At 34.1% G+C, this 26,031-nt stretch overlaps 3 protein-coding genes across 5 annotated transcripts in view; 1 reads left to right on the forward strand and 2 right to left on the reverse strand.

Moving 5' to 3' along the window:
• Positions 1 to 2,974: 2,974 nt before the first annotated feature.
• mzt1 (mitotic spindle organizing protein 1) lies at positions 2,975 to 8,017 on the reverse strand. The gene is given in 3 exon segments (NM_001302806.1): positions 2,975 to 3,313; positions 4,925 to 5,070; positions 7,731 to 8,017. Coding segments are annotated over 3 exon segments (228 nt in total). The 5' UTR covers positions 7,783 to 8,017; the 3' UTR covers positions 2,975 to 3,283.
• A 140-nt stretch (positions 8,018 to 8,157) lies between these two features.
• bora (bora aurora kinase A activator) lies at positions 8,158 to 21,169 on the forward strand. Of its 3 annotated transcripts, none has more exons than XM_087235721.1 (12): positions 8,158 to 8,295; positions 8,403 to 8,582; positions 10,293 to 10,399; positions 10,487 to 10,532; positions 10,632 to 10,713; positions 11,016 to 11,069; positions 11,171 to 11,227; positions 12,305 to 12,534; positions 12,661 to 12,814; positions 16,696 to 17,306; positions 20,177 to 20,317; positions 20,456 to 21,169. In XM_087235721.1, exons 2-12 carry the CDS (start codon positions 8,430 to 8,432, stop codon positions 20,474 to 20,476), a joined length of 1,656 nt encoding a protein of 551 aa, XP_087091847.1. In that variant the 5' UTR covers positions 8,158 to 8,295; positions 8,403 to 8,429; the 3' UTR covers positions 20,477 to 21,169.
• A 1,654-nt stretch (positions 21,170 to 22,823) lies between these two features.
• dis3 (DIS3 exosome endoribonuclease and 3'-5' exoribonuclease) overlaps positions 22,824 to 26,031 on the reverse strand; it is a 30,204-nt gene continuing 26,996 nt past the window's right edge. The window contains exon 21 of the mRNA XM_087237269.1: positions 22,824 to 23,230. Within this exon, the coding sequence (XP_087093395.1) occupies positions 23,162 to 23,230 (69 nt within the window). The 3' untranslated portion in view covers positions 22,824 to 23,161. The remainder of the gene's footprint in view (positions 23,231 to 26,031) is intronic.

Below are 26,031 nucleotides of genomic sequence, written 5' to 3' on the forward strand. Positions count from 1 at the left end.
AGTTCTAGATCTTTGAGTTCAGCTCATGAAAAATAGAAGCAATTTTTGATGTCTCAGTCACATTTTATTCTGGTCCATATAGGTTCTGGAGTGGACTTACAGTGGGGGAAATGTGTATTTAACACATCACCATTTTTCTCAGAAAAAAAAAAATGTCTAAAGGTGCTGTTGACTTGAACATTTCACCAGATGTTGGTAACAACCAAAGGAACCCATTTAGGCAAAGAAAAAAAAATTATTAGTTTACAAATTAAGTTGTGTAATAAAATGAAATAACACTGAGAAAAAGTATTGAACACATGAAGAAAGGGAGGTGTAGAAAGGCAGTGAAAGCCCAGATTGCAGCTGAAATCTCTCAGTAGTTTTTCAGCAATCCTTTGTCATTTTAAATAAATATAAGCTGCTTTAGTCTAAAGTCTAAATTTGCAGGATAATGAAGATGAAATCAGAGTGGTTATTTCAGCAAGACAATGATCCAAAGCACAGCCAAGGAAACTCTTCCAGACAAAGAAAATCAAGCTGTAGAATGACCCAGCTCACACGTGAGCAATTCATGATTTCATTCTACACACTCTCAGTAATAAAGGTATATGGGAACTGTCACTGGGGCAGTACCTTTTTAAAAGATACATATTTGTACCCAAATAGTTCACAGTGGTACCTAAAGGGTGCATGTTAGTACCCAAAATGTACCTAAAAAGTACCTTTGAGGTACCATTATGGACCCTTCAGGTACAAACATGCACCTTTTGAAAAGGTACTTCCCTAGTGACAGCTCATGTACCTTTATTTCTGAGAGTGCATGAGAGGCATCTTTAAGGTTCCATCATCAAAAAAAGCCTTTTAAGTGTTAAATACATTTTAGTAGTTCAGTATATTATCCTTGTGTCATCCTTTTGTTATTAACAATAGGATTAGCAACTAGTCTAAACAACAATGTTCTCAGATTTGTTTTGTTCAATTTTTATGTTTGTATTGTTTGAGTTTTACCAAAATCTGGTTTAATTCCAAGTCAACAGCTCCATTAGAAATATTATTCCCAGTAAAAAACACGTGATGAATACTTCCCCCCGACCCGTATGAAGCTGTCTTGCTTCCTTGCACAAAATCGACGGATCGAGGGTGTCCATGTAAGCTTCGCTTGTTCACTTGATGAACCCCGCTAAGTTGTACTAAATAAACTAAGACTAAATAATTGGCCCCCTGTTGGTTGACTGCAGCATAGCACATCATGGAAACCAAAGGTATGTGAACCAAACATCAAATTTATCTAGGTAGTAATTTATACTTTTATGTAGTATTAAGCTTAAGTGTAATAAAATGTGTGTTGATCAAATAAATGTGCTTGCTGTGAAAGATAAAAACAGATATGATGTCCTCATGGTGTGCCAGTGATTGAGAAAGTTTAGGGGTGGAGAATTAGCCATGGTTTTATTAAAGCAAAAGTGGAGTAACCATGTTTTTGTGTATTGATTAGCATTTTTTAAAAACATAGCTCTACTATAAATTACTGTTGTATTTTATTATTGCTATGAACTGGTTGAATACTCATGTTTTAATTGAATAATTATTAAAATTTAAAGAGATTCACTCACAATTGAAAACACGGGCATGCTTTACTCTTTACTTTAGGGTTTCTGCAGGTTTTAACAAGTTAAATTTATGACTTTTTAAAGCATTTTGTAGACAATTATGAATGAAAATTTAGACTCATAAAGAGCTAAATGGTAAGGAATTGTTTCAAATGGCTCAGATGGAATAGATTTTTATTCGCTCTATCAAAAATATTTAGCACAGTTTAATACATTTTACACAGTAATAACTATCAAATAACAAACCATCTTTAAAATAAATAAAATAAAAAAACAAATGTTTTAAAAACTATGATAAATTAAATCTATGCACAAAAATCTGTCTAGGTCAGGGTCCTCAGCAGTAAATACATGGAGCATTTTTAAACAATTATTACTGTAAGGAAAATAATTAGACCATTATGAAAAATAAAGATAAAGTAACCTTTTTTAATAAAAAGTTTAAAGTTTTATTTAGATGGATTGTTGTGATTGTATGGGATTTGGACCGATTAAGTAGCAATACATGAACAGAAAAACATTAAGACCTGTTTAGAAAAGATTTAAGACCTACAACACCATATTTCTGTAAACTTAAGAATTTGTAAGGCCTAAAATTTAGATTTTAAGATTTAAGACATTTAGGACTTTTTAAAGCTGGACACCTGTAACCACTGTGTTCAAGAAACAGCAAAGAAAGTAGATATTGGTACCAGCCTATACATACTGGTTCCATGACAACATGGTATTGGCATACTGTACCGATTTCAATCAGAGCATGGTTGTACTTCAAACCATTCAACCAAACGCATGTCTGAAATTGGAATGCAAATCACACTAAAATAGAGCACAATTTCCCAAGATCATCTTGAAACACTTCTGTGCTCAAGAGTAAATATTTAGCAATAAAAGCAGACATAAGGTGGAGGTGATTACAGACACATAAATGACTTCACCCTGCAGGAGTGAAACAGGAATCAAGGACACAGACACTGCTCCCTCTCAGCACGGCTGGGTGTTAATGAAGCTCACCCCAGGTACGCTGATCTAAGATCCACAGCGCTTTTACCAAACATGACCTTAAACATACTCAGAGACTGATGTCAGATCTGTGTAGAAAATAAACAAATTTATAAATAATCAATCCATGATCAAAGAACTTGCTGTTCTGAAGAGAAAGAGTGGATATGATGTTTTCTGTAAATGTTGAAAGGAAAAAAGTAATCTTAAAAGATGATATATTAATAAACAAAGCATATGGGAACTATAAATGCAACACTGGCGCCACCGTGTGGTTGAAACGACTCGCATGCACATGGAGGTTTTTTTTTTTACAGTCTATGGGAGATCCAGATAAATGCTTGTTAGGAAATAACCTAAAAAGAAATTACACAAACACCATGTAAAGATAAAAACAACTTTACTGACTTAATCTGGAGCAAAATCAACAAGGTTTCCAGAGGACAGATTTTTTTTTGTCTTTTAGAATTGACATAATTTTTTGTTATAAGTATAAACGACATTGAATGGACATACAAACAAACAAAAACATGCTTAAAGAGTCCAATTGTACATAGTGAGGCACATTAATGTAGGCAAAACTTCAAATACAAGGCAAAATTCAACTGTTTTCATACATTAATTATATGTATATATTTATATACAATTTTCTTTCTTCAAGTCCACTCTGTCAGGCACCCATGTTTGACTGGTCATCCTTGACTAGTGCTGTTTTCAGAAGCCTAAAAGATGAGAAACAATAACAATAAATAAATAAATAAATTACACAATTAATTCCAATGACACATTTTATGGTACATTTTGTGGATTCTAGATTTCTGTCCAAGTGTTTCCTAGTGATGATGGATTGCAGCTGTAAGGGCATCTGCTGTGTAAAACATAGCTGGATAAGTTGGCAGTTCATTCTGCTGTGGCAGCCCAAGACTAATAAAGGGACTGAGCCGAAAAGAAAATTAATTAATTATTGATTAATGTTAACAATGTTACCACAAACATTAAATCAACAATTACAATATTCCCTAATTGGGTTGTATGTGCAATATTGAAATGACCAACCTCAGCTTTATCTACACATAAACATTATTTTCCTTCTTTTAAATACCACATTTATGCATCTAACAGATGCAAATATTCAGTCTTGTCATGCCATTGGATGCAAGACTTTGTATATAGGTTTGTTAAAGTGTACTTAAACTCACAGCACTTAAAAACTTGTCTCTTTTTTTATGCGATTAGTACTATATTTCTAGATTATGCAGGTGATAAAGAACAAAGTGCTTGATCCTGTTATATTTTATTTAACTTATGTCAGTGTTGTTGTCATGTCAATTTTACAACAGTGTCTCAGGGGTGGCAAGATTTTCCGGTCCATCACCAACATTACATGGAGGATTTTAACCTCTCACCTCATCTATGTGGTAAAAAAGACCACAGTATAAAATGACCAGTATCAGTTTTTGAAAACAGATTTTTATTCAAATGTTGAGTTTTACCAAACATAATAATTATAAAATAGTAAATATTTACTTGTTTAATTTTAAAGTTATTGAATATTTATCAAGTCAACAGAACTGGTCCTGTGTTCTTTTGTATGGCCAAATATCTGCTTGCTGCATGGAGAATAGGTGATAATTGTAAGGAAAGTGACGCTATCAGTGCCATTAGCATATAAGTAGAGAGCTATGAGCTGAATGGTGTTTGAATTGTGCAACGTGTAAATAGTTACTTTAAAATATTTGAGTATGATTAGGGCTGATTTTCTTAAATATTATTTAGCTCGCAAATTGAATAGCATTTGTTTTTTAATTGAAAACACCAGCCAGGAAAGACATTTTTTATTATTCTATATACTCTGCAGATACAGACATGCACATGTCAAAGTTGTCATTTACTTTATCAAATTTTGTAAATATAGATTATACACGGCAATTATTCTAATTGTGTTTTGATTTGTGTTGCGTGTAGATATACAGGCCGCTGTTATGGGCCTGCATAGGCAGTACACCCTGTAAAAAAACATTGGATCTTCATAGCTTTTGCTGCAACTTTCTGCTACTCCAGAGGCCCAGCATTGCAATATTATATTTTCCTGATACATTTTTTTTAAATGTAAAAACTAATTTATTTCATTACATTAGAGGCCTCCAATAACATCTTAAAGTGTATTTTTCTACGTTTGGGTCTTTCAGGGTAAACCAAACCCTTGCACTAAACATTTTTAACTACAATTTATAAGTATATGACCATATGCTATTTAGCATCTTCAAAACCATTAAAAGAGAGAGTGTGGAAAAAGAAGCAGAAAAATGATGGACTGCCATCAAAAAACCTACCTTTAGTGAGTCTGAGGCTCTTCTGAGTTCTTTGATAACTGATGACAGGGCTTCGGGATTGATCCCCTGCTCACAGAGACGGACACATATTGACAAAGACTCCATGTCCAATCCTGTATTCAGCAGCCTTGATATCTCCAGGAGAACTGAGAGTGAAAGAATGAAACAAATCATGTCAAACAACCTTGTATGTAAATGTATAAATAAATGTATTATGAAATAATTTGGTTAACGCAGTAAGTGTAGTTATTTCCCCCTTCTGAAAACAAAAAAACAAAACAGAAACATTACAGAAGTTCTAAAGGACTTCATTTTACCTTCAATTTAATTTAACCTCTTATGACAACATATTTGAATTGGTTTTAGTACGTTTTGAGACATAATCAACTAGAATGCCACCAATAAAATGCAACAAAGAAATTACCAATAGAGATATTATTATTAATTTACATTATTAACATTTTTATTCACACTTATGTTTCTTACGTTACTTATGTTTAGTTTGTGAGGATCTGTATCGCCATGTAATAAAATAACAAATTACAGACCCAAAGCTAAGAGGGGTTCGAGTGGTTCGAAATACCCACCCACACCGACAAAGTTCCAGAATTTGCCACACACATGAGCTCAATAGTCCAATTTTATCTGCTAAGCCATCAAAAATTGCAAACACATCCCATAAATAGCTTTAGGACAAAGCAGAATCTGACACAACTGTAAGTGAAATCATTTTTCACTACTGACCAACTGCACTGTTGTTAAATAGAGAAAACATTTTACAAAAAACTTTGATTCTAAATCTTGGACCTTAAGCAGCAAAGCTTTAGTTATACTAAAGTTAATACCTAGGCTATTCTTGTGATCCATGAATTTTCAAATGTACCTTTTTTTACATGGGAGGCTATAAAAATCATCAAGCTTTATTTATTTATCTTTTAATATACAGGGTTCATACACATTTTTACTACTAAAATTCCATGCCTTCTCCAGGACTTTTAAGTAAATTTTCATGACCTAATGTTTGCACTGCATATTGTAAAACAGTCAACAATCTATTTAGTTTAAATCTATTTTTATATCTATGTAAAATGTATTTATGTAATGCTTACACAGCACAAATAATGTGAAAGTAGGGCTAAACAATATATAGTTTGAGCATCTATATTGCATTATGTGTATCCACAATAGCCATATCACAAAATTAGACTGTTTATCAAAGATTAAAAAGTTATTATTTTTTAGGTTATTTATACAGTGATGTTATTTTACGTTTTATTGTATTTGATTACTTTTACACTCCTTAGAAAACCATAAAGCACTGTTTATTTTTGCTCTGTCTTGTTTGAATATGCTTGTAATTTATTATATTTTATGCTGATGCACTGCATTGAAAAAGATTTAATTATCCCAGCTGATCTATATGAATGAAATCTTTCTTTCCAAGTAGAGCTGTTCAGTGTTTTTGAAACTAATGAAGTCAGAATGCAATAATTCATTTTAATTATTTAGCCTGACATGTTTACTGTTTCAAAACACTTTAAATATTTCTCTAAATAAAAAAAAGTTGTTTAAAGGGGAAAAAGTTTTTGTTTTTTACTTAGACATTTAAAAAGAATATATATTTTAGTAATCACAATACAGTCATATTTATATACAAGGTTATCATACAGTACCATCAGAATCTAATACCAGTCTATTTCTAATCGCAGTAAAGTGAAATATCACAATGTAAGATTTTTCCAATATTGTGCAGCCCTATGTAAGAGCATGTTTTTGGCAGAAATGGACAGAAAAAGAGGTAAAGAAAACCAACTTATATTCAAGTAGATATTTGTTAGTTTTTTGTAATTCGATCAAATGTATGTGTTGCTCTGTGCAATAGTGGAATGTGCAGTATTGCAATGGGTTAGCTAGCTAGCAAGGTCAGCTGTGATCTTTTAAGTTGTAACAATAACAACATGAATGCTAGTAATATAATGTTAATTGGTCATATATTAATAGAAATTAAATGGATAAAATCACATTTTAATGGCAATACGTTTGATTAGAAATAAATACAGGGAACAGTGTATTAATGAGGACCACCATGTTCTATGGTAAGTGGAAGAAGAAATGGACAGATCTGGCTCTTCCTGCAGATGAAAGTGATGTTGAGATGGGTTTTAGTGACCGTGAGAATGATGCAGGTTGGACATTTGATAAGAACAGTGATGGAGACAGTTCAGGTAAGTTTGCTCGGAGGCATTTAAAACAGGCGTAGTATAGTATATAGTATATAATATATAAACAATGTTAGCTAGTAACTACATTGATACATCTAGATAGATTGTACTGGTATATTTATTATAATATTTACTTAAATGTTTAGAAAATATTTATCTTTACCGTGTTGTATACATTATAAAACAATATTATGTTTTAATAATATTCAGCAAAAAAGAATGGAATAAATAAAAGCTGTTGGAATATCAGTTGTTGAAAAGTATGCATAAGGTGTCATTTATAAGTTCTGTGTTAAAGCTTATAATACTGCAACACCAGTTAAATCATTTCAAAGAACAAAATTATTCATTAGAAGGAAAGTTCTACATTTAAATTTTCTAAGTTATGTCCACTGTTGGACGTCGATGCCATATGGCAACATTTCATAAAGTAACGTTACTTTAAAAAACATTTTTTTGAAGTGAATAACTGCAACAAGGTCCACCATATGAGAAAATAAAGAACCACCCCTTTCACCAGGCTGTCTACGGGCATGCATTATAATGACAGCATTTCATCATTCTACTGATGCATTTAATCTTACCATCCATGGTCTCGCGGACAGCGTTCATGTTTGCGCTTGCAGGACTAGCCATGATGCTATCGTTGCTAAAGCTATATGATTACTTAACAGCGCACTATCTTTCATTCAGACGACACTGATGCGTCTATCTCTGTTAACGTTAGTTGCTGGCGTTCTCTCACCATTCGCGAACTTACAACAAGGGTGAACAATATAAAACGCATTCAACAACAAGCATGAACTAACTGTCAGCCGTTATATTTACACCTCCCGCTTGATGTTATGGTAATCCTGTCAATAAAGTTGCACACGTTCGAAAGGAAGTTACGTAGACACTGAAAGGGTGTCGTTCTTCTCACCTGATTGGCTGTTTTGCAAGTTTTGCTCGATTGTGATTGGCTTGCACCGCTTGATCAAAAATTAAATCAGACGTTGGAGCAATTCATATATCACAGTTACGTTTGTTTGAGTTTCGTTACGATGTAAGTATTTAATTAACTAACACATGGTTAACGTTTTCCCCTCCTTTTATAACGTTAAGACTGCTGATTACCAAAGGTAGAACATTGTATCATTGATCTTTTGTGTATGTATAACAAGATATATAACTAAGCAAACATGATGTTCATCGCTCTGATTTGTTGATACTTTAAATAATCTCCTCTTTTCCGTGTTTTACTCTCACACATTCAGCGTGCTCAGCTGGATGTCTTTTTAAAGATGGGAGACATCGCAAAGATTCATATAACTCCCGAGACTCCTGCTAGACCTACTATCCTGAACCCGTTTGAGAGCCCAAACGACTATCACCGTCTGCATGAGTCTGTGGTGCCCAGTCCGTCTGTCTTTAAAAGCTGTAAGAGCTCGTCAGCGGTGAGTAATTAACTGACTCTACTACATATGAGGAAAGAACTAAAGGGATAGCTCACCCTCCCAAAATGTCAATTTCATCACTATTATTTACTCTTAAGTGGTTCTCAACCATTATTAAATACTCTCTTCTGTTGAATACAAAACAAGATATTCTGAAGAATGTTGGGGGACGAAAACAGTGATTGATATTCACAGTAGACACTAAAAACATGATGGAAGTTCAATTCATGTTTTTTTCTATTTTTACAATGTAGAATGTTTCAAAGCTGCTTCTAGTAGATGGAAACTGTGTCAATCCAGAGTTGAAGTTCAGTTTAGTGTAGTTCAGTTTACTGTGATTTAAAATTCACTGCTAAAAGTACAAATACAGAAGAGCAAGTCCATTGATGTGCAGCTTCCCAAGTCCCAAACCTAGCAAGCCAGTTGTGAGGAACACTTTGGTCAGTTGTTAAAGTTTGAAGGAAAAAAAAAAAATCAGTCAATGGCTGTTTATTTCTGAACGTTCTTTTGTAAATTTCTCTTTGAGTTCAACAGGGGAAAATCACTCAAACAGGTTAAGGTTGAGTAAATGATGAGAGCAATTCCAGCATTACGGATGTGACATTTGCAGTAAAAACTTAAAGCATACACATAGAATGTACAGTTAAAGTCAGAATTATTAGCCCCCCTTTGAATTTTCTTTTTTTAAGTATCTCCCAAAGGATGATTAATGGAGCAAGGAAATTTTCACAGTATGTCTGATAATACTTTTCTTCTGAAGAAAGTCTTATTTGTTTTATTTCGGCTATAATAAAAGCAGTTTTTAATTGAAAAAAAAAACATTTTAAGGACAAAATTATTCGCCTTTGTAAGCTATATATTTTTTACACTGTCTACAGAACAAATTATCAATACACAGTAACTTGCCTAATTATCCTAATCCGCCTAGTTAACCTAATTAACCTAGTTAAGCCTTTAAATGTCAATTTAAGCTGTATAAAACTGTCTTTCAAATATTATTTACTGTCATCATGGCAAAGAATAAATAAATCAGTTATTAGAGATGAGTTATTAATACTATTATGATTAGAACTGTGCTGAGAAAATCTCTCTGTTAAACAAAAATTGGGGAAAAAATAAACAGGTGGGCTAATAATTCTGACTTCAACTGTATATGGAAACATCTGATTAAATTTTCCAAAACAACTAACCACAGAGTTATGGGATCTGACAAAATATCAATCTGTAAGCATTTGTTATATTTTAAATGAGGAAAATAGACATGCTTTTTTATGAATGTGACCAAAAAAGTCTGCGAGTTTGCAGTATATAACATACTTTGTAGAAATACTGTGAATTAAACTGCACAACCTAAAATAAACAATGCTAATCAAAATGATAAGAGTTGGCTCACTGTAGAACTAAAATTATTGATTGTATTTTTTTTTTACATTTTTGTATTTATGTGGAAAAAGCTTCTTTATGGATGTGGCATCTCTCCATTATGGATGTTACATGTTAAACTGTCACTCATGTGACTTAAATATAATTGTTTAAAAACATTGATTGAGACATTTTTGTGTATTTTTACAGTACTGTAAAATACAAGCCTACACAAAAAACTTGGAAAGGGTTTTGCTATTTTGTTTAAAACTTTATATTTTTTATGGCAAGGTTGACATTAGCATGGAATTGCTCAAGTGTCATTTCTGTTTTTACTTCCTATTGTAGACACCAGCTAAGTTCAAATGGTCTATTGATGAAATGGCAAATTTGCTTCCTGTGGAAATAGACCCAGAGGACATTCACCGCCAGGCTGTGTTTTTTAGCCAAGCCAGGTATGTATTCCTGTGTTTACAATAATGTTAATTTGTTTGTAAAGATTTGGTTAGATGTCTAACTTAAATGGGTTGTAATGCATTAAGGGCGGATTCTGAGATTGAGGAAAAACGCCAACATGCTATTGAACAGGTAAAACTGTTTTACTGCTAAATGTAGCAAATCCTGAACACAAAAAATATTTTCTTTTAAACAAAGAAAAGGAAGCTTTAACATTTTTTTTTTTTACAGTTTTTCACTAAAGGTGCAATTGTTCCCTCTCCATGGGGACCACTAACATCAAAACAATCAATGAAACTGCCGCATCATAAAAGTAAGTCATGAGGTTTTGTTTTCATCCTGGTTTAGTTTTTGGGACTTGTGAAGCTGCATATCGATGAATTTGCTCTTTTAGTGTTTGGACTTTCAGCAGTGAAAAAAAAAAAAAAAAACACTGAACTGAACTTCAACTCTTAAATCTCTACTGACACAGTTTCAAGTCACTAGAACTTTTATGTTAAGTTGCTTTGACACAACCTACATTGTAAAAGCGCTATAGGAATAAAGATGAATTGAATTGTGTTTTGTACAATCATAGGGGAGTTAAAATCTATATTTTGATCTGTCTAATTTTAGGTCCCTTGTCCCCACTGGTAACAGAGGAAATTCAGCCACCAAAGAAAATAAATGGTTTGTTCAGAGCTTTTAGAAAAATTCAATAATAAATGGTCAAGTTTAGAAATGTATGCATGTAGATTCAGAATAATTGGTATTTGTTGTTTGTGTTCTAGCCATCTGTCAGACAGTCCTGTCTCTACCTGTGGACTTCAATCTTGAGAAAGTTCTGGGTAATTTATTATTATTTTTTTATGTTTTATATAGCACTTTACTACATCAAATGAAGAGATACGCACACATATTTTACCATGTCATCTGCTATATTCTCTCAAACCATTTTACACAGTGTTTTAGTTTTTGTCATCAATAATTTAGAACATAGGTCTCAAACTCAATTCCTGGAAGGCCACAGCTCTGCAGTTTTACTCCAACCTAATCAAACACAACTGATCTAATAGTCTCTAGCAGTCTTGAACACCTTGATTAGTTGGATCAACTGTGTTTGATTAGGGTTGGAGCACAACTGTGCAGAGCTGCAGTCCTCCAGGAATTGAGTTTGAGGGCTATGATTTAGAGAATACATGAAATATGAGTATTTTAGGTGTGTTTAAATGTATAATTTGTCATTTATAGGACACTACTCATCTGAAGATAGAGGAGTCTATAGGATGAAAAGTAATTGTTTGTTTGTTTGTTGGTTTATTTAGGTAAAATACCCTTGACATTGTAATGCAAAGACAAACGATGCTGCATTCAAAGGGCTTATAGCATAAAGCTAATTTGCAGCCCTCCTCCCTGGTTAGGCTTTACATAATTAAAAATCTACAAATGAAAAAACTTATCAAATACAGCAGATATGTATGCACAAAGCCGTAAACATGAATACATTGCTGTAAAAATTGTAGTTTTAAGTAAGCTATGTTGATACAAAAATAGACACTCAAATCAATTCTGTTCTTTTGAGCTTACAAAACAAAGTAAAGCTCTACAAACATCAAATTTACTATATTAAGATAGGGAATTTTGTGTCAATAGCGTTTCAGTATTGTTTTTTTCTGTGATTTTGGTCAAATATAAAGTACGAGTGACTTGTTTTTAAAACCTAAAAACCTTGAACCTTTTGCATTTATCTTTTTTATTTTATGACCTATGAATGAAGAGATTGTTAGGTCATATATTCATACCTGACATAACAAATTTTGGACCCTCATATCTTAAAAGTGGATTTAATTATCACAAATTCTAGAAAGATTTTGCCTGCTTCCAATGCCCACTGTTTAACTGGAGAACCTTTCTGTATTCACCAGGTGATTACTATAAGACTGAAGAGTTAACAGAGCAGGTTCAGGAGAGCCTGAGTTCCTCTTCACTGCGGCGGAAGCTGTTTCTTGATGGTCACGACAGCGGCTCTGAGTCTTCTACCCCTTCCAGCCCAGACAGAAATTCTCCTAGCGTACATCCCAGCAGTCGAGAGTTGATGTCTTCTGCTATCGTCTCTCCACTTCAGTGTGGCATTCCAACTGGGACCCCCATGTCTGTACGTAATGCATTATAGATTCCTAGGCTGAAAGTACACTTTTGTAGACCCCAAAATATCTGCATTAAGGGTCCCTGAGATGTTTTTATTAAATTATTCATTTACTGTTACACATTTTATATCCAGGGACAGTTTTCTTCAAGTCCCATCCAAGGCCAGTGTCGAGCGTACAGTTTGGGCAGTGTCACAAGTCCTATGTTTTCAGAGAGATCATCGCCAGCTTTCAAATCTCCTATTTTGTCACCTATCAGATTACAGCAATCTGTGACACCCGAATCAGGTAAGAAATCCTCAGATGGTGCCAAAGCTTATGAGTGATTATTATAGAATTGCGGGTGCATTTTTAATCACGTAGCTAAACCTATATTAAAAAAAAAAACATTAACGATGAATAAAAAAAATTAATCATTACAATTTGTATTAAGTTATGTCTAAAAATTAAAGTTTGTATGAGTGTTTAGGGACATTTTGTTTGGAAACTCATACTTATGTTATCTCCCACTACACTTGTTTTTGACTGTCTCTGTGTGCTCTATCATACATTTAGCTATTTTTTAGCCACTTTACTTGAATAATGAATAATCACTTGCATGAAACATATTTTCTCTGTTATTTTAGTAATTTAAGAATTTAAGTTATGAAAAATAAACTTTATCTGTCCCTACTAGGGCTGCACAATATATCGTTTCAGCATCAATATCGCAATGTTTTTCTTGTCCACTGTATTAAATACTTTGGGGTATAGTATGTCACAGATTAATTTATTTTGCCATCTTCACTACATGCATGACCTTTAGTGTCCTGTACTCACTAGTAAAAAAAATAATAAATTCTCAACAATTATACCTGGGGCCAGTTTACCAAAACATAATATGGATCAAATTGGTCCAGGGGCCTGTTTCAGTAAGGAGGTTCAAACAACTCGGAGTTTAAACTTGAACTCTGAGTTGATTTACCGAGAGATTAAAAACTCTGAGTTTTCGGTTTCAGAACAGCTGATCTGAGTTGGTTCAATCAACTTTAAGTAGACCAACTCAGAGTTAAGCGCGCGCACCGTGACTATTAAAAGGCATTATCAATGGAGCGCAGACATTACGAGTGACTATGGCAACGTCTTAAAAAAAAGAGATCAGCATTTCTTTCTCAAGCTGAACTTGATGTTGTCATGCAAAGTTATAGCAAATATGAGTGTATATATTTAAAATGAAGCAACCATCAGTGAAACAGAGACAGCGAGGGAAAACAGCTGCTCAAGTTAATGCGTAATTTTTAATTTTAGGTATTTAAACATTTTAAGTATAATAAAATAAGTAATGTAATGTGTGACGTTTATACTTTTTTCTAAACTTTTATACACTTTTATCAGTTTTAATAGATTTAACAGCGCACTTGTTGTGTGTCTGCCTTTTTATTGATCAAGATAGAGGTTGATATAACATTAAGAAGGTAAGCAGTAATAAAATAATTTTTAGACAGAATAATAATCCCATTAATCTAGTAACAGTGCATGTCAAAGGTTAAGCTAATTATTTATGAAAAAAAAGGACAAGCCTCGTACGTGACTTTGTTCTGTGTGTGACAAAAATATAGGCAATAGCTGTGTTTAAATTTGTGCATAAATTTGTGCAAAACTGGAATAACGCCTAAAAATAAAGCAGCGTTTTTATCCAAAGAGTCGAAGAGAACATTCGTCACTTCCTGATTAACTTGCGCCAAATATCAACAGTAAAAACAGAATTTACTGCGGCAGAAGAAGCTGCATCAATGATTTTTTATTTAATTAATGTACCTGAGCCTCAGAAGACAATTGACACACAATGAACACGTGGGGGCGTTTGAAGCCAGACGCGGAGATCTTGACACACTCCAGACGCTCGGAGGTAATTAATAATATACACTAATACTGAAACAGTAAAGGCATTTTAGATTGACTAAAACACCATTTAAGATGTTCTGCAGTGTGCTCAGTCTGCTGGTTTGTTTTTTCACACACATTTTTATCATCATCTCTAACAAACCATTTTTTAATGTACATACTGTAATTTGTTAAGTGCACTTCGTAGTTTATGTGCATCTTATCAAATAAAAGTTTAACCCACTCAGTTATGCACTTGTTATATTATGCGTATTTTCAAAAGTTATGTGAACCATGACGTTTCCATCAATCTTTTTTATGCACATCTCCAAAATGAGCTCTAAAATAGGTGTGTGGAAATGTAAGACTAATGCGAGAAATACCGCTTCATCTTTAAAAAAGGGGAGGAGACAGACAGAAACTCAGAGTTTAGAGAATAAAACCTGCTTCTGACCAGGTTAGATTCACAGAGTAAGTTACCACAGTAAATGACTCTGAGTTAAAGTTACCTCTCTTTCAGAAACAGGCTTGACTTACCCTGCTTTCTCGAGTTTAACAAACCTGCCATTTTGAAACAGAAAACCCAGAGTTTCTCTCATTTCAGGGTTAAAATACTTTGAGTTTTCAGTTAACCTCCTTTCTGAAACAGGCCCCAGATTTTTAAATCCCATGTTTTGCTGTCCAGGATTAACTGGTATATCTTACTTATGTTTTTTTTAAAGCAGGCGTGCTCAACCATGTTCCTAGTGATCTACCTTCCTGCAGATTTCAGTTGCAACCATAAAAACACCTCTCTGTAATTATCAAGTGCTGTTCAGGTCCTAAATAATTGGTTTATGTGTGTTTGATCATTGTTGGAGCTGAACTCTTTAGGAAGGTAGATCTCTAGAAACAGGACTGAGTACCCCTGTTTTAAAGGAACATTTGATTGGATCATTGTGATCCAATTACCAAATTTCAGAATTACCAAATCCTTTTTACCAGAGCCTTAAACTGAAACAACAATGTAGCCGACTGGTTTAGCAAAGAACAACAGGTAGGCAAAATACCAGTGGCCACAAACAGCCCTTGTTTGTTTTAATAGTAAGAAACAGGAACACTGCAATCAACAAACATTTTACATTTTTTTAGTTTGTTCTAATTACAGTAGGCATGGGATTATAACAGTTTTCAAAGTATACCGCAGTTTAGAAAAGTCAAGGTTTTAAAACCGTCAACATTTTCTGCTTTACGGTTCTTATGGTATATGCAAGATTTATTTATTTTTTTAATAGTTTTTTTTAGGACAACAGTATCTCCAGCAGAAAAGATACCAAGATACCAAAGATGCCATTTTAAATGGTAAAAAAAAAATGTGTTTTTGAAACTAATGAAGACAGCAGAAGTCAATGATTGATTTGCATTATTTAACCCTGACATGTTTACTGTTCCAAAATATGTAAAATATTTATCAGAATAAAATGTAAAGTTCAAACGGGAAAAAGTTTTATTTTTATCTAGACATTTAAAATATATATATTTTAGAGCAGTAGCTGAAATCGTGATATTTTTACACAAATAATCAAAACTGAATCCACCCTTCTGATGGGATCAGGATAATCCTTTTTTTATCAAATAGATCCCAATCTGAGTTCAAATTATTGAATAACCCAAAGGGCAGGTTTGATCCAAACCAAATGTAAGATTGGATTACATGGTCTGATCTTCAAAATTCCTTTGTTACTTTTGAAAAACCCATTTCAAACATTTGATCCAATCCATTATGCGAAATCCCACTGGATTCCTTTAGAAAAACCGGGCCCTGGTGTCGAAACTTTTCGTTTATTTTCCTTACTTGATGCAAGTCACTTTGGGTTGTAAAGTTGAATTATTTAACCCCCTGAATTATTAGCCCCCTTGTTTGTTTTTTTCCAATTTCCGTTTAACGGAGAGAATATTTTTTCAACACATTTCTAAAAATAATAATTTTAAAAACTCCTCTCTAATAACTGATTTATTTTATCTTTGCCATGATGACAGTAAACAATACTTTGATCGATATTTTTTAAGACAATTCTATACAGCTGAAAGTGACACTTAAAGGCTTAACTAGATTAATTAGGTTAACTAGGCAGGTTAGGTAATTAGGCAAGTTAATGTATAATGATGGTTTGTTCTGTAAACTATAAAAAAATTTGCTTAAAGGGGCTAATAATTTTCAAGTCACAGCATATTTGAAATCACAAAAATGACTTGCATCCTGGATAATGATTTCCATTCATTAGTTAGATAAGTGTACATTAATTGACAAAATGTTATCTTCACAGGTGAGAGGAAAAGACTATCATTTTTATCTCCCAACTGCGTACCCAAGGGCAGCTCAGACATCAACATGAACCGCAGTGGTGAAAGCCCATTGGTGGAGGGCTGTTCTCCTATCAGAAGCTGCTCCCCCTTTCAGTCCCGGCCCCGAAACAGAGCCTGTATGTGGGCTTCTCCTGCTCACATTTCCCCAATCCTCCACCCAGTCCTTCATGACAAAGAAAACATCCACATAACGCAACATTTACCCACCATGGACCTAGATGCCACCTCAACAGACCCTCATGCCCAGCAAGATAGTCTCCATGCTGAGAGCAGTGAATCAGAAGCTTCTGTGGCCGTTTCTGAACAAATGGAACAAGATGAGCTGTTTGTGAAAGACACAGGAGAAAATGTTGAGACTAATGGAAAGGAATGTGAAAGTGACAATGAGGATGAAGGGGAGAATGAACTCGGAGAGGAGGAATCGTGTGCTTGGGTTCCTGAAGAGGACACTGCATCACCGGTTCGACTATCCAGCACTGGAACAGGAAGTGTGCCTAATGCTGAAAGTACACACATGTTTTTATCCCTGCTAGCGGAAGGCAGCATCACGCCGTATGACACTAGCATGCAGGTTAGTGTGCACGCTGTCAGATGAACAGAATTCCAGCTACCACACCATTTAAACAGCAGGTGTAGATGACAAACTTTTGGTTAACCAGCAGGTAGCAGCTGAACCAAAAAATAATACTTAAGTTTTTTGCAATTAAAATATGTAAATTTCATTTATTTTATAAAACGATTTTAGTAACTTTTTCTTTAATTTACATGGCGTTATATAAATATACTATGAATTAAAAATTGTATACACAGATTAAATCATACCAGTCAATACAAAATTTAACTTTTAGGTTAGATTTTTACACCAAAAAAGAAAACTTCTTCAATGAAAGATGAAAGTATATTCTATTTCTTATGTTCAAAGTGTGAGTTTATATAATTAAGATTAAACTTAAGGGGGTAGTTCACCCAAAATGAAAAATCACTTCTTATTTCCTCACCCCCAAGTGCTTTATTCTGTTCAACACAAAAGAAGATATTTTAAAGAGAGATGAAAACCTGTAATTACTAGCTACGTTTCCATCCACCTATTTTTATGCGCATTTTGGATACGATTGAAGGATACGCCAAGATGCACATCGTTTTTTTAATATGCATTTTCAAAATCTATGTGCGTAACTTAGTAGGATACACTTTTTATTCAATAAGAAAAGATGCCCATAATCTACGATGGAAACACATTTACTGAACAAATTCCAGTCTGCGCATTAAAAAGTCATGTGACTGTTATAAAAGATCATGTGATGATAAAAATGTGTGCGTGGATAAACCATAAGGCTGAGCACATTGAAAACATCTAAAATGTTGTTTTACTCATTCTAATTTTTTTTAAAATAGAAATTTGTGTTTATTAAAGTCATTTATTAAATGAAGAAAAGATTTATGCAGCTTTTCCTACTGTTCAATTTAAAATGTTACTGTTTATATTTGGCACCAGTTAATCAGGAATTGCTGATTTTGTTCACTTTGACTCGTTGTATGGAAATGCTGCTTTATTCACACGGCTTTTATGCAGTCCAGTTTTGCGCATCAAGTTTATTCACATTTTTGGATGGAAACATAACTATTGACATATTGCGTAGTATTTATGTTTCATACTATAGAAGTCAGTGGTTACAGGTTTTTAGTATGTTTAACATTTTTTGTGTTTAACAGAAGAAACTAAATTTTTTAAAACAATGATGAGTCAAATGATTTTCATATTGAAATAAGTTTTCATTTTTGGATTTTTTATTTTTCCCTTTAAAGGGATCGCTCACTCAAAAATGAAAATTTACACACTGGTTCAGAACTTTTATCAATACATTTCTTCTGTTAAATAAAACAAGATATTTGGAAGGATGTTCGGGGAAAAAGAGGCATTGAGATCCATAGTAGGAACAAAAAAATACCATGGACCATTTCAACAGAAGAAAGAAACTCAGTTTTGGAAAAAGTAAAGGTTGACTTAGGGGCCGATTACACCGAACGCGCTTTATGCAGTGAGAGGCACCTCTTATGATGTTTTTGGCGATGTTGCTGTCACCTCAATGGAAACCCCATATCTGCTTTCATTTGATTGGGGAATCAACGCGAGTGACTTAACGCACCTTTTCTGCTCAGAGTTTTTTTTTTTTTTTCAACTGCGAGCGCATGGCATGCAAGGGCAAAAAGATGTTTTAGATGAAATCTGAGAGCTCTCTCTTATCCTCCATAGAAGTCAACAGTCTCAAGACGTTCATAGGATAGAAAAGGACCAAACATTCCAAGTGACTTCAACTGTAATCGCACAAGGCTCAAAAATCACTTGGGTGAAGAAAAAACCTGTAAATACAAAATGTCTTCTAGCATTGGATTAGGGTGTACAATGTACATTTTATATGCTTGCGTGTTGCAATGTAGACTCTAATGGAAATACGTCATACTGCCCAAAGTAAACGTGCACCATGTCTTGACATGGAAAACATAGCCAAACAAAGTCATATTTTCATGTCTATATGTTGCACAAAAGTGTTCTTGGAGCTTCATATGATTACAGTTAATCTGCTGAAGTCATGTGGAACTTTAACAATTTTATTTGGTTTCTTCTGGAGCAATGAAAGTCTTGTAACCAATGATGTTTATGGAAGATAAGAGACTTATGGATTTCATCCAAAATATGTTAATTTGTGTTCTGAAGATCAACTAAGGGGATTGAAACCACACAAGGGGAAGTAATTAGTAAGGTTGGATCGATAGACAATGTCATTGTCCTTGCCGTTAGACATCATGATGCTGAGCTGGCATCGTGATCCTCCGCTCCGCCCCCGTCGCAGCAGCAACCCGCTCGCGAAAAATACACACAGCCCTGTTTACACTCATATTTCTTAGTTTTAAAATGGCGTTTTAGAATGAAAACAATCCACGTCCACACGGTTGTTTCATGCAGCATTTCTGAACAGCCCTCTGTCCACACTATAATGTGGAAAACGCACATCATGCACATTATTTATGATTTGGTTGTGTAAAACAAAGACCATGCGGGTCAGGTAGTTTAAACAGTAGGCTACAAATAATCAATTTGTTATGAATTAAATAAATAATTCACTGCTGTCTACAGCGATGATTCCATCGTCTATCACAAAGTTTCACATAACAATGTTAGAGATCGTACAATGCCAAATTGGTCAACATCAACCAACCCTAGTAATTAGTAACAGAATTTGAGTGAACTAACCCTTTAAAAACCTTTTAATAGTCAATTGGAGATTTATTATGCTTAAATGATGATGTTTTAAAATAACATTTATTCTGAAAAGATATGTAAATGCAATAGTAGTTGTAAAAGCTTTTATGACAGTGCGAACTGCAGTCTTCAGGAATCATTTTTTAAGCTTAACCTCTCGCTTCATGTTGTCTGTGCAGGTGGACAGCGGTTATAACACTCACTCGGTGTGCACTACCAGCCTAATGGACACGCTCAGTTCGGACAGCCAGAGTAAGGAAATGCTGGACACGCACACCTCTGAGGAGAGCGGACCTTTCACTAGACACACTAAACCAAAGGTAATCTTACACTCACTTTTTAAGTTTTGTTCTTCACTTTACGCTTTAGTTTTTCACATTCAAAACACACTTGATGATTGTTTGTATAAATTAAACGTGCACAAAAGTCTTTTAAAATAAGAATTGTTTTGTTTGCAGTTGTTCGTCCCGCCGCACTGAGCTCGAGGAACAATCTGGGCACTTTATGCAGTCTTAACCCTCATGTTTACACCTCAAGATGAATAATACTCTAGACATCTATTCTAGAGAATGCTGATTATTGTGTTTTAGCATTACTGTCTGAGCCTTTCTTAAAGGGTCAGTTCACCCAAAACTGAAAATGATCATTTGCTCATCCTCCACTTGTTCCAAACCTATTTGAATTTTCTTCTGTTGTAATCAGATATTTTGAAGCTAAAAACCTGTTACCATTGACTTCTGTGGTATTTGTTTTTCCTACTTCGCAAGTCAATGGTTACAGGGTTTCAGCTTTTTGTTTTCAAAATATCTTTGTGTACAAGAAGAAAGGTTTATAACCACTAGAGACTGAGAAAACTTTTCATTTTTTGAGTGAACTGTCCTTTTAAGTTTTTTATATTTATTCTTGCTCCAAAAATCTTTGGGTCTGTGAAAACTTGAATTTGTATGGTTTTATTGATTGTGAAATATAAGTGCAGCTTGTAATTACGAGTTATTTGTAAAAAAGGGATGGCAGTTTTGTAACCAATTCCTTTTGCTGTTTTTAAAAAAAATCTTTCTAATTATTTATGCATTAATCAATCACTAACAAACGCAAGGAGATACCACAGATGTATACATGTATATGATGACAGCATGTATCTACATTATTTTAATAAAATGTCTTGATAAAAACAAGAACCAGTGTATATTTTCAGTTTCTCTGACCAGAATGTAAAATATTAAACACGTCTAAAAGACATGAAGAAAAATCTCATATCCATCAATGTAGCTTGTGCCATTATACCATGGTTTTGTGCACTGCTGATCTAAGCTAAAATACTAGATACTCTTTGATTTAGATTAATTCCTATTACACTATGTACACTCACTGGCCACTTTATTGGGTACATTTTTATAGTACCGTGTTTGACCCCTTTTGCCTTCAGAACTCCCTTAATTCTTCGTCGCATAGATTCAAAAAGGTACTGGAAATATTCCTCTGGTCCTTATTGACATGATAGTATCACGCAGTTGCTGCAGATTTGTCGGCTGCACATCCATGATGCAAATCTCCCGTTCCACCACGTGACAAAGGTGCTTTATTTTATTTTGATCTGGTGACTGTGGAGGCCATTTGAGTACAGTGAACTCCTTGTCATGTTTAAAAAAAAAAAAAAAAAAAACAGTCTAAGATGATTTTGAGTTTTAGGACATAGCGCGTTATCCTGCTGGAAGTAGCCATCAGACAAATGGGCCCAAAGTGTGCTAAGAAAACCATCACCACCAGCCTGAAGCATTGATACAAGGCAGGATGGATCCATGCTATCATGTTGTTGATGCCAAATTCTGACGCTACTATTCGAATGTCATATCAGAAATCAAGACTCATCAGACCAGGCAAAGTTTTTCCCATCTTCTATTGTTTAATTTTGATAAGCCTGTGCAAATTGTACCCCCAGTTTCTCAAGTACTCAGACCAACCCATCCTGCACCCACAACCATGTCACATTCAAAGTCACTTAAATCACCCTTCTTCCTCATTCTAATGCTGTTTGAACAGCAGCAGATCATCTTGACCATGTCTACATGCCTTAATCCACTGAGTTGCTGTCGTGTGATGGCTAATTAGAAATTTGCGTTAACAAGCAGTTGGACAAGTGTACCTAATAAAGTGTCCAGCAAGTGTATATACAAGCAAAGAGTTTTCTATGCCTTATGAACATCATGAAATGCTGCAATTTACATTATGCAAGGGTTTCACATGTAAAATAATAGGATGCAAACAGGTGGCTCAGTGGTTAACACTGTTGCCTTACACTAAGGTCGCTGGTTCGAGTCCTGGTTGGAACGGTTAGCGCTTGTGTGGAGTTTGCATGTTCTCCCTGTGTTGGCGTGGGTTTCCTCCGGGTGCTCCAGTTTCCCCCACATTCCAAAGACGTGGTATAGGTGAACTGAATAAGCTAAACTGGCCATAGTGGATCAGTGCGAATGCGAGAGTGTATGTGTGTAAAACATGCTGGAATAGTTGGCTGTTAATTCTACTTTGGCGACCCTTGAAAAATAAAGCAACTAATCTGAAAAGAAAATGAATAAAATGCAAACAGTAAATAAGATACATATTTTACTTATTTCCTGATTTACAAATGTAGTAAAATGCTAACCTTATCTGGCATTTTTTAAAAAGGACTTTGAAAAGAATCTAATTCAGTGTTAATTTCACTTTTTAAGTATTTAGGCAATGGAGGAGTGATAAATGAAAGTGAGAATCCTGAATATCATGCTGTTCTCTATAACAGCCCACTTCATCTTCTATTTACTACACAAAACAGTAACAGAAATAAAGGAATTTCTTCAAAAGTCTGTTTAATATTGATGTTCTGTTTTCAATGACAATGAAACCAACAGAAAGACTCCTCACTGTTGATACAGTGCTATTGATCGTTTCTAACAGATAAAAATTGTGTATTAGTAAAAAAAAAAAAAAAAGAGAGAGAAGAGAATCAAGAGCAAAAACAGTACAGGATGCATTCAATAATTATAAAAAAAACTATTAAAAACCCATTTGTGTCCATTTTACTGCTTTAGGTGTTAACTCAAGGTCTTCATGAAACTACCTTGTAGATGAGCTGAAAGCAAAAGTTAGCATTTATATAAAGTAGTATGATAGCTTTAAATGCTCGTATATCAACGGTCAAGCTTGGGTTTTTTGGCCTCTGGTTCTGATTCAGGGATGGGTACACTGACACCAGGGATCTGAGAAAAAAAGAAAACACACATTAGAAGTTTGATTAAAGTCGCAAGGCTGTAAAAAGTTCTTAAATCTCTTAATATATATCAGTGTTCCCATCATGGTTTGTGCATTTTGTTTTTATCAAATAAAAATATATATCCTACATTTTTCATAATTTTTTTTCGATAATAATAGCGGATGTGCAGAGGTGGACTGAAACATAACTTGAGAGTGGTTGAGCTTAAGGCTTGTGTACTGCACTATATGCTTTTTGTCTATGCAGAGTGAGCTGGTAAAAGAAGAAAAAAAAGTATATAACCAAGGATAATTCTATACACGAGCTTGCTTAATACAATATTCTTAACATATAGGGTTCATGGGATTTCTGTAATAGCATGGAATTTTGAAACGTCTAATCTACACCTTTAGAGTAAGGATTATTAATTTTTTTTTAAATAATGGAATATCATGTATTTTTGTCTGTCAAACTTCAAATTTTTTCCCATATATTCAAAATGTAATACTAATTTACCATGAATAAAGTTGACAAGACTTTCTTAATAAATTCTTAATAAAATTTCTTCTTAATAAATTATTTGCTTCTTTAACTCTCATTTAGTCATTTAAACTCAATGAGCTCTATTTGAACAACCGATAAGTCTGAAGCGCATGGTGCAAAAGCATTAAGGGCATGTCAGAATCCACTTTTGCTATTTTAAGGATGGAAAAATACGGTGTGCACCCTGGCGCATGATCTAACAGGGTTGTGCTTATACTCTCAATGAGTTAGGGGTGTGTTTTGAGCATAACATGCAATAAAACAATCAGAATCTCCTATTCCCTTTAAGTTGCTTCCTGCTATTGCGCATTAGCTATTTACAAAGCGGACTTTGTAAGTGGAAATACGGAATGCTTCACAAGCGAGAAAACAATTAAACGGACCAAATCTAAACTTGTTTTTATTCAAACAGATATAAATATGCATTTAATAAATAATGCAAAATAATAATAAAAAAAAATTATGCTAATACTAGTAACTAACGTGCTCTGCGCTGGACTTTAAGGTCTTAACCAGTGTGTAAATGTTTTAGGTGGTCAATGGTGCAGTCTATTTCAGTTCCTCAAAACAGCAACCGCGCCAACAATGTGCCTTAGCAGACCTCCCTTTTAGTATTTGAGTTGCGCTGGTCTGAAACTGGTCTTACTGCGCCAGATGCATGATAGGGCTACTAGGGATATATTTGTGTAAATGAATTATTGTTCAATGAATTATTGTTTTTGGGCTGCATGGTGGTGCAGTGGGTAGCACGTTCGCCTCACAGCAAGTAGGTCGCTGGTTCGAGTCTTGGCTCAGTCAGTTTGCGATTCTGTGTGGAGTTTGCATTGACAACCCGTGTTCGCGTGGGTTTCCTCCGGGTGCTCCGGTTTCCCCCGGGTGACTTGGGTAAGCTAAATTGTCCGTTGTGTATGAGTGTGTATAGATGTTTCCCAGTGATGGGTTGGAGCTGGAAGGGCATCTGCTGTGTAAAACATATGCTGGATAAGTTGGTGGTTCATTCCGCTCTGGTGTGCCCTGATAAATACAGTGACTAAGCCAAAAAGAAAATGAATGAATTATTGTTCAATGTTTTAATCAGTTTCATTATTGTTGAAGGTTTATTGAAAAGAAAATGCCCTTGAAATTTAATTCAATCTTAATTCCATCTATTTCCAGTAGAATCGTGTCGATGTGTTTAATATGAAACCTGTTGAAATCAGCGTTTAGTTTTACTTCTACTTTCCATCAGCAGAAATTACATTTTGGTAACTATATTGGTCTAGTATATTAAATAACTTATAAGTCATGTTGGAATTGTAGTTGTGAAAATGTGTGTGAACCCTGTACAACAACCAAGAAACGTGATAAAAGATGCATTTTCATTGTTATTGATTACTTGTTCTAGCCAAGACACTTGTTTTGCTGCTTTCACTACTTTGGTCAAAGGCATTTTAGAACAAAAATAAGTTTGCAAAATTTTTTTTTTTTCTGCTTAGTGCTGATCGCATAAGCTGTTAGTTCTTCTGTTATTTTTGATCATGGACATTTTTTCAACTTTGTAGTCAGTGAGTCAAGGGATTTGACAAGCTTTGTACATAGTTTAAAGGGATAGTTCACTCTGAATGGAAAATGAACTTTTTTCTGTGGAACACATAAGAAAATATTTTGAAAAAAAGTTCAATACCTTTAACCATAGACTTTCATAGTAGTAAAAAGGTTACAGGTTACCAGCTTTCTTCAAAATATCTGTGCTCAAAAAAATAGTCAAACAGAGTTGGAAAAACTAAAGAATGACAGAATTCTAATTTCTGTGTGAACTATCCCTTTAATGTAGCTTGAAGGATTCATGTGCTGTACACGGTTTAAGACATGTAAAATGTTTACCTTACATTTTAAAATTAAAATTATAAAGTAATAATACTATCTGTAATAGTTATCCTCTTAAATCAAAGAAATAATTAACATTAATAATTTATTATCAAAATATAATAGTCAACAATTGAAGTGGATCAAACCCTTTCACCTTCCAACTATTGAACAAACATACTTGTTTTAGGACAATTTTGAAAAACTTTCTTCATCTTCTTGACAAATTCTTAGCTTCTGTAACTCGTATTTAGTCATTTAAGCTCAAGATGTGTGTAAAGGAATTGTTGTTTAATGTTTTAATCGATGTTGCATTATTGTTGAAGGTTAATTGAAAAGACAATGCCCTTAAAATTCAATTCAATCTTAATTCCATCAAGTTCCAATAGAATCGTGTCGATGTGTTTAATATGCAACCTG

This window comes from Danio rerio, chromosome 1, assembly GCF_052040795.2.
Source record: "Danio rerio strain M-AB ecotype USA chromosome 1, GRCz13ab, whole genome shotgun sequence".
NCBI classification, from domain to species: Eukaryota; Metazoa; Chordata; class Actinopteri; order Cypriniformes; family Danionidae; genus Danio; species Danio rerio.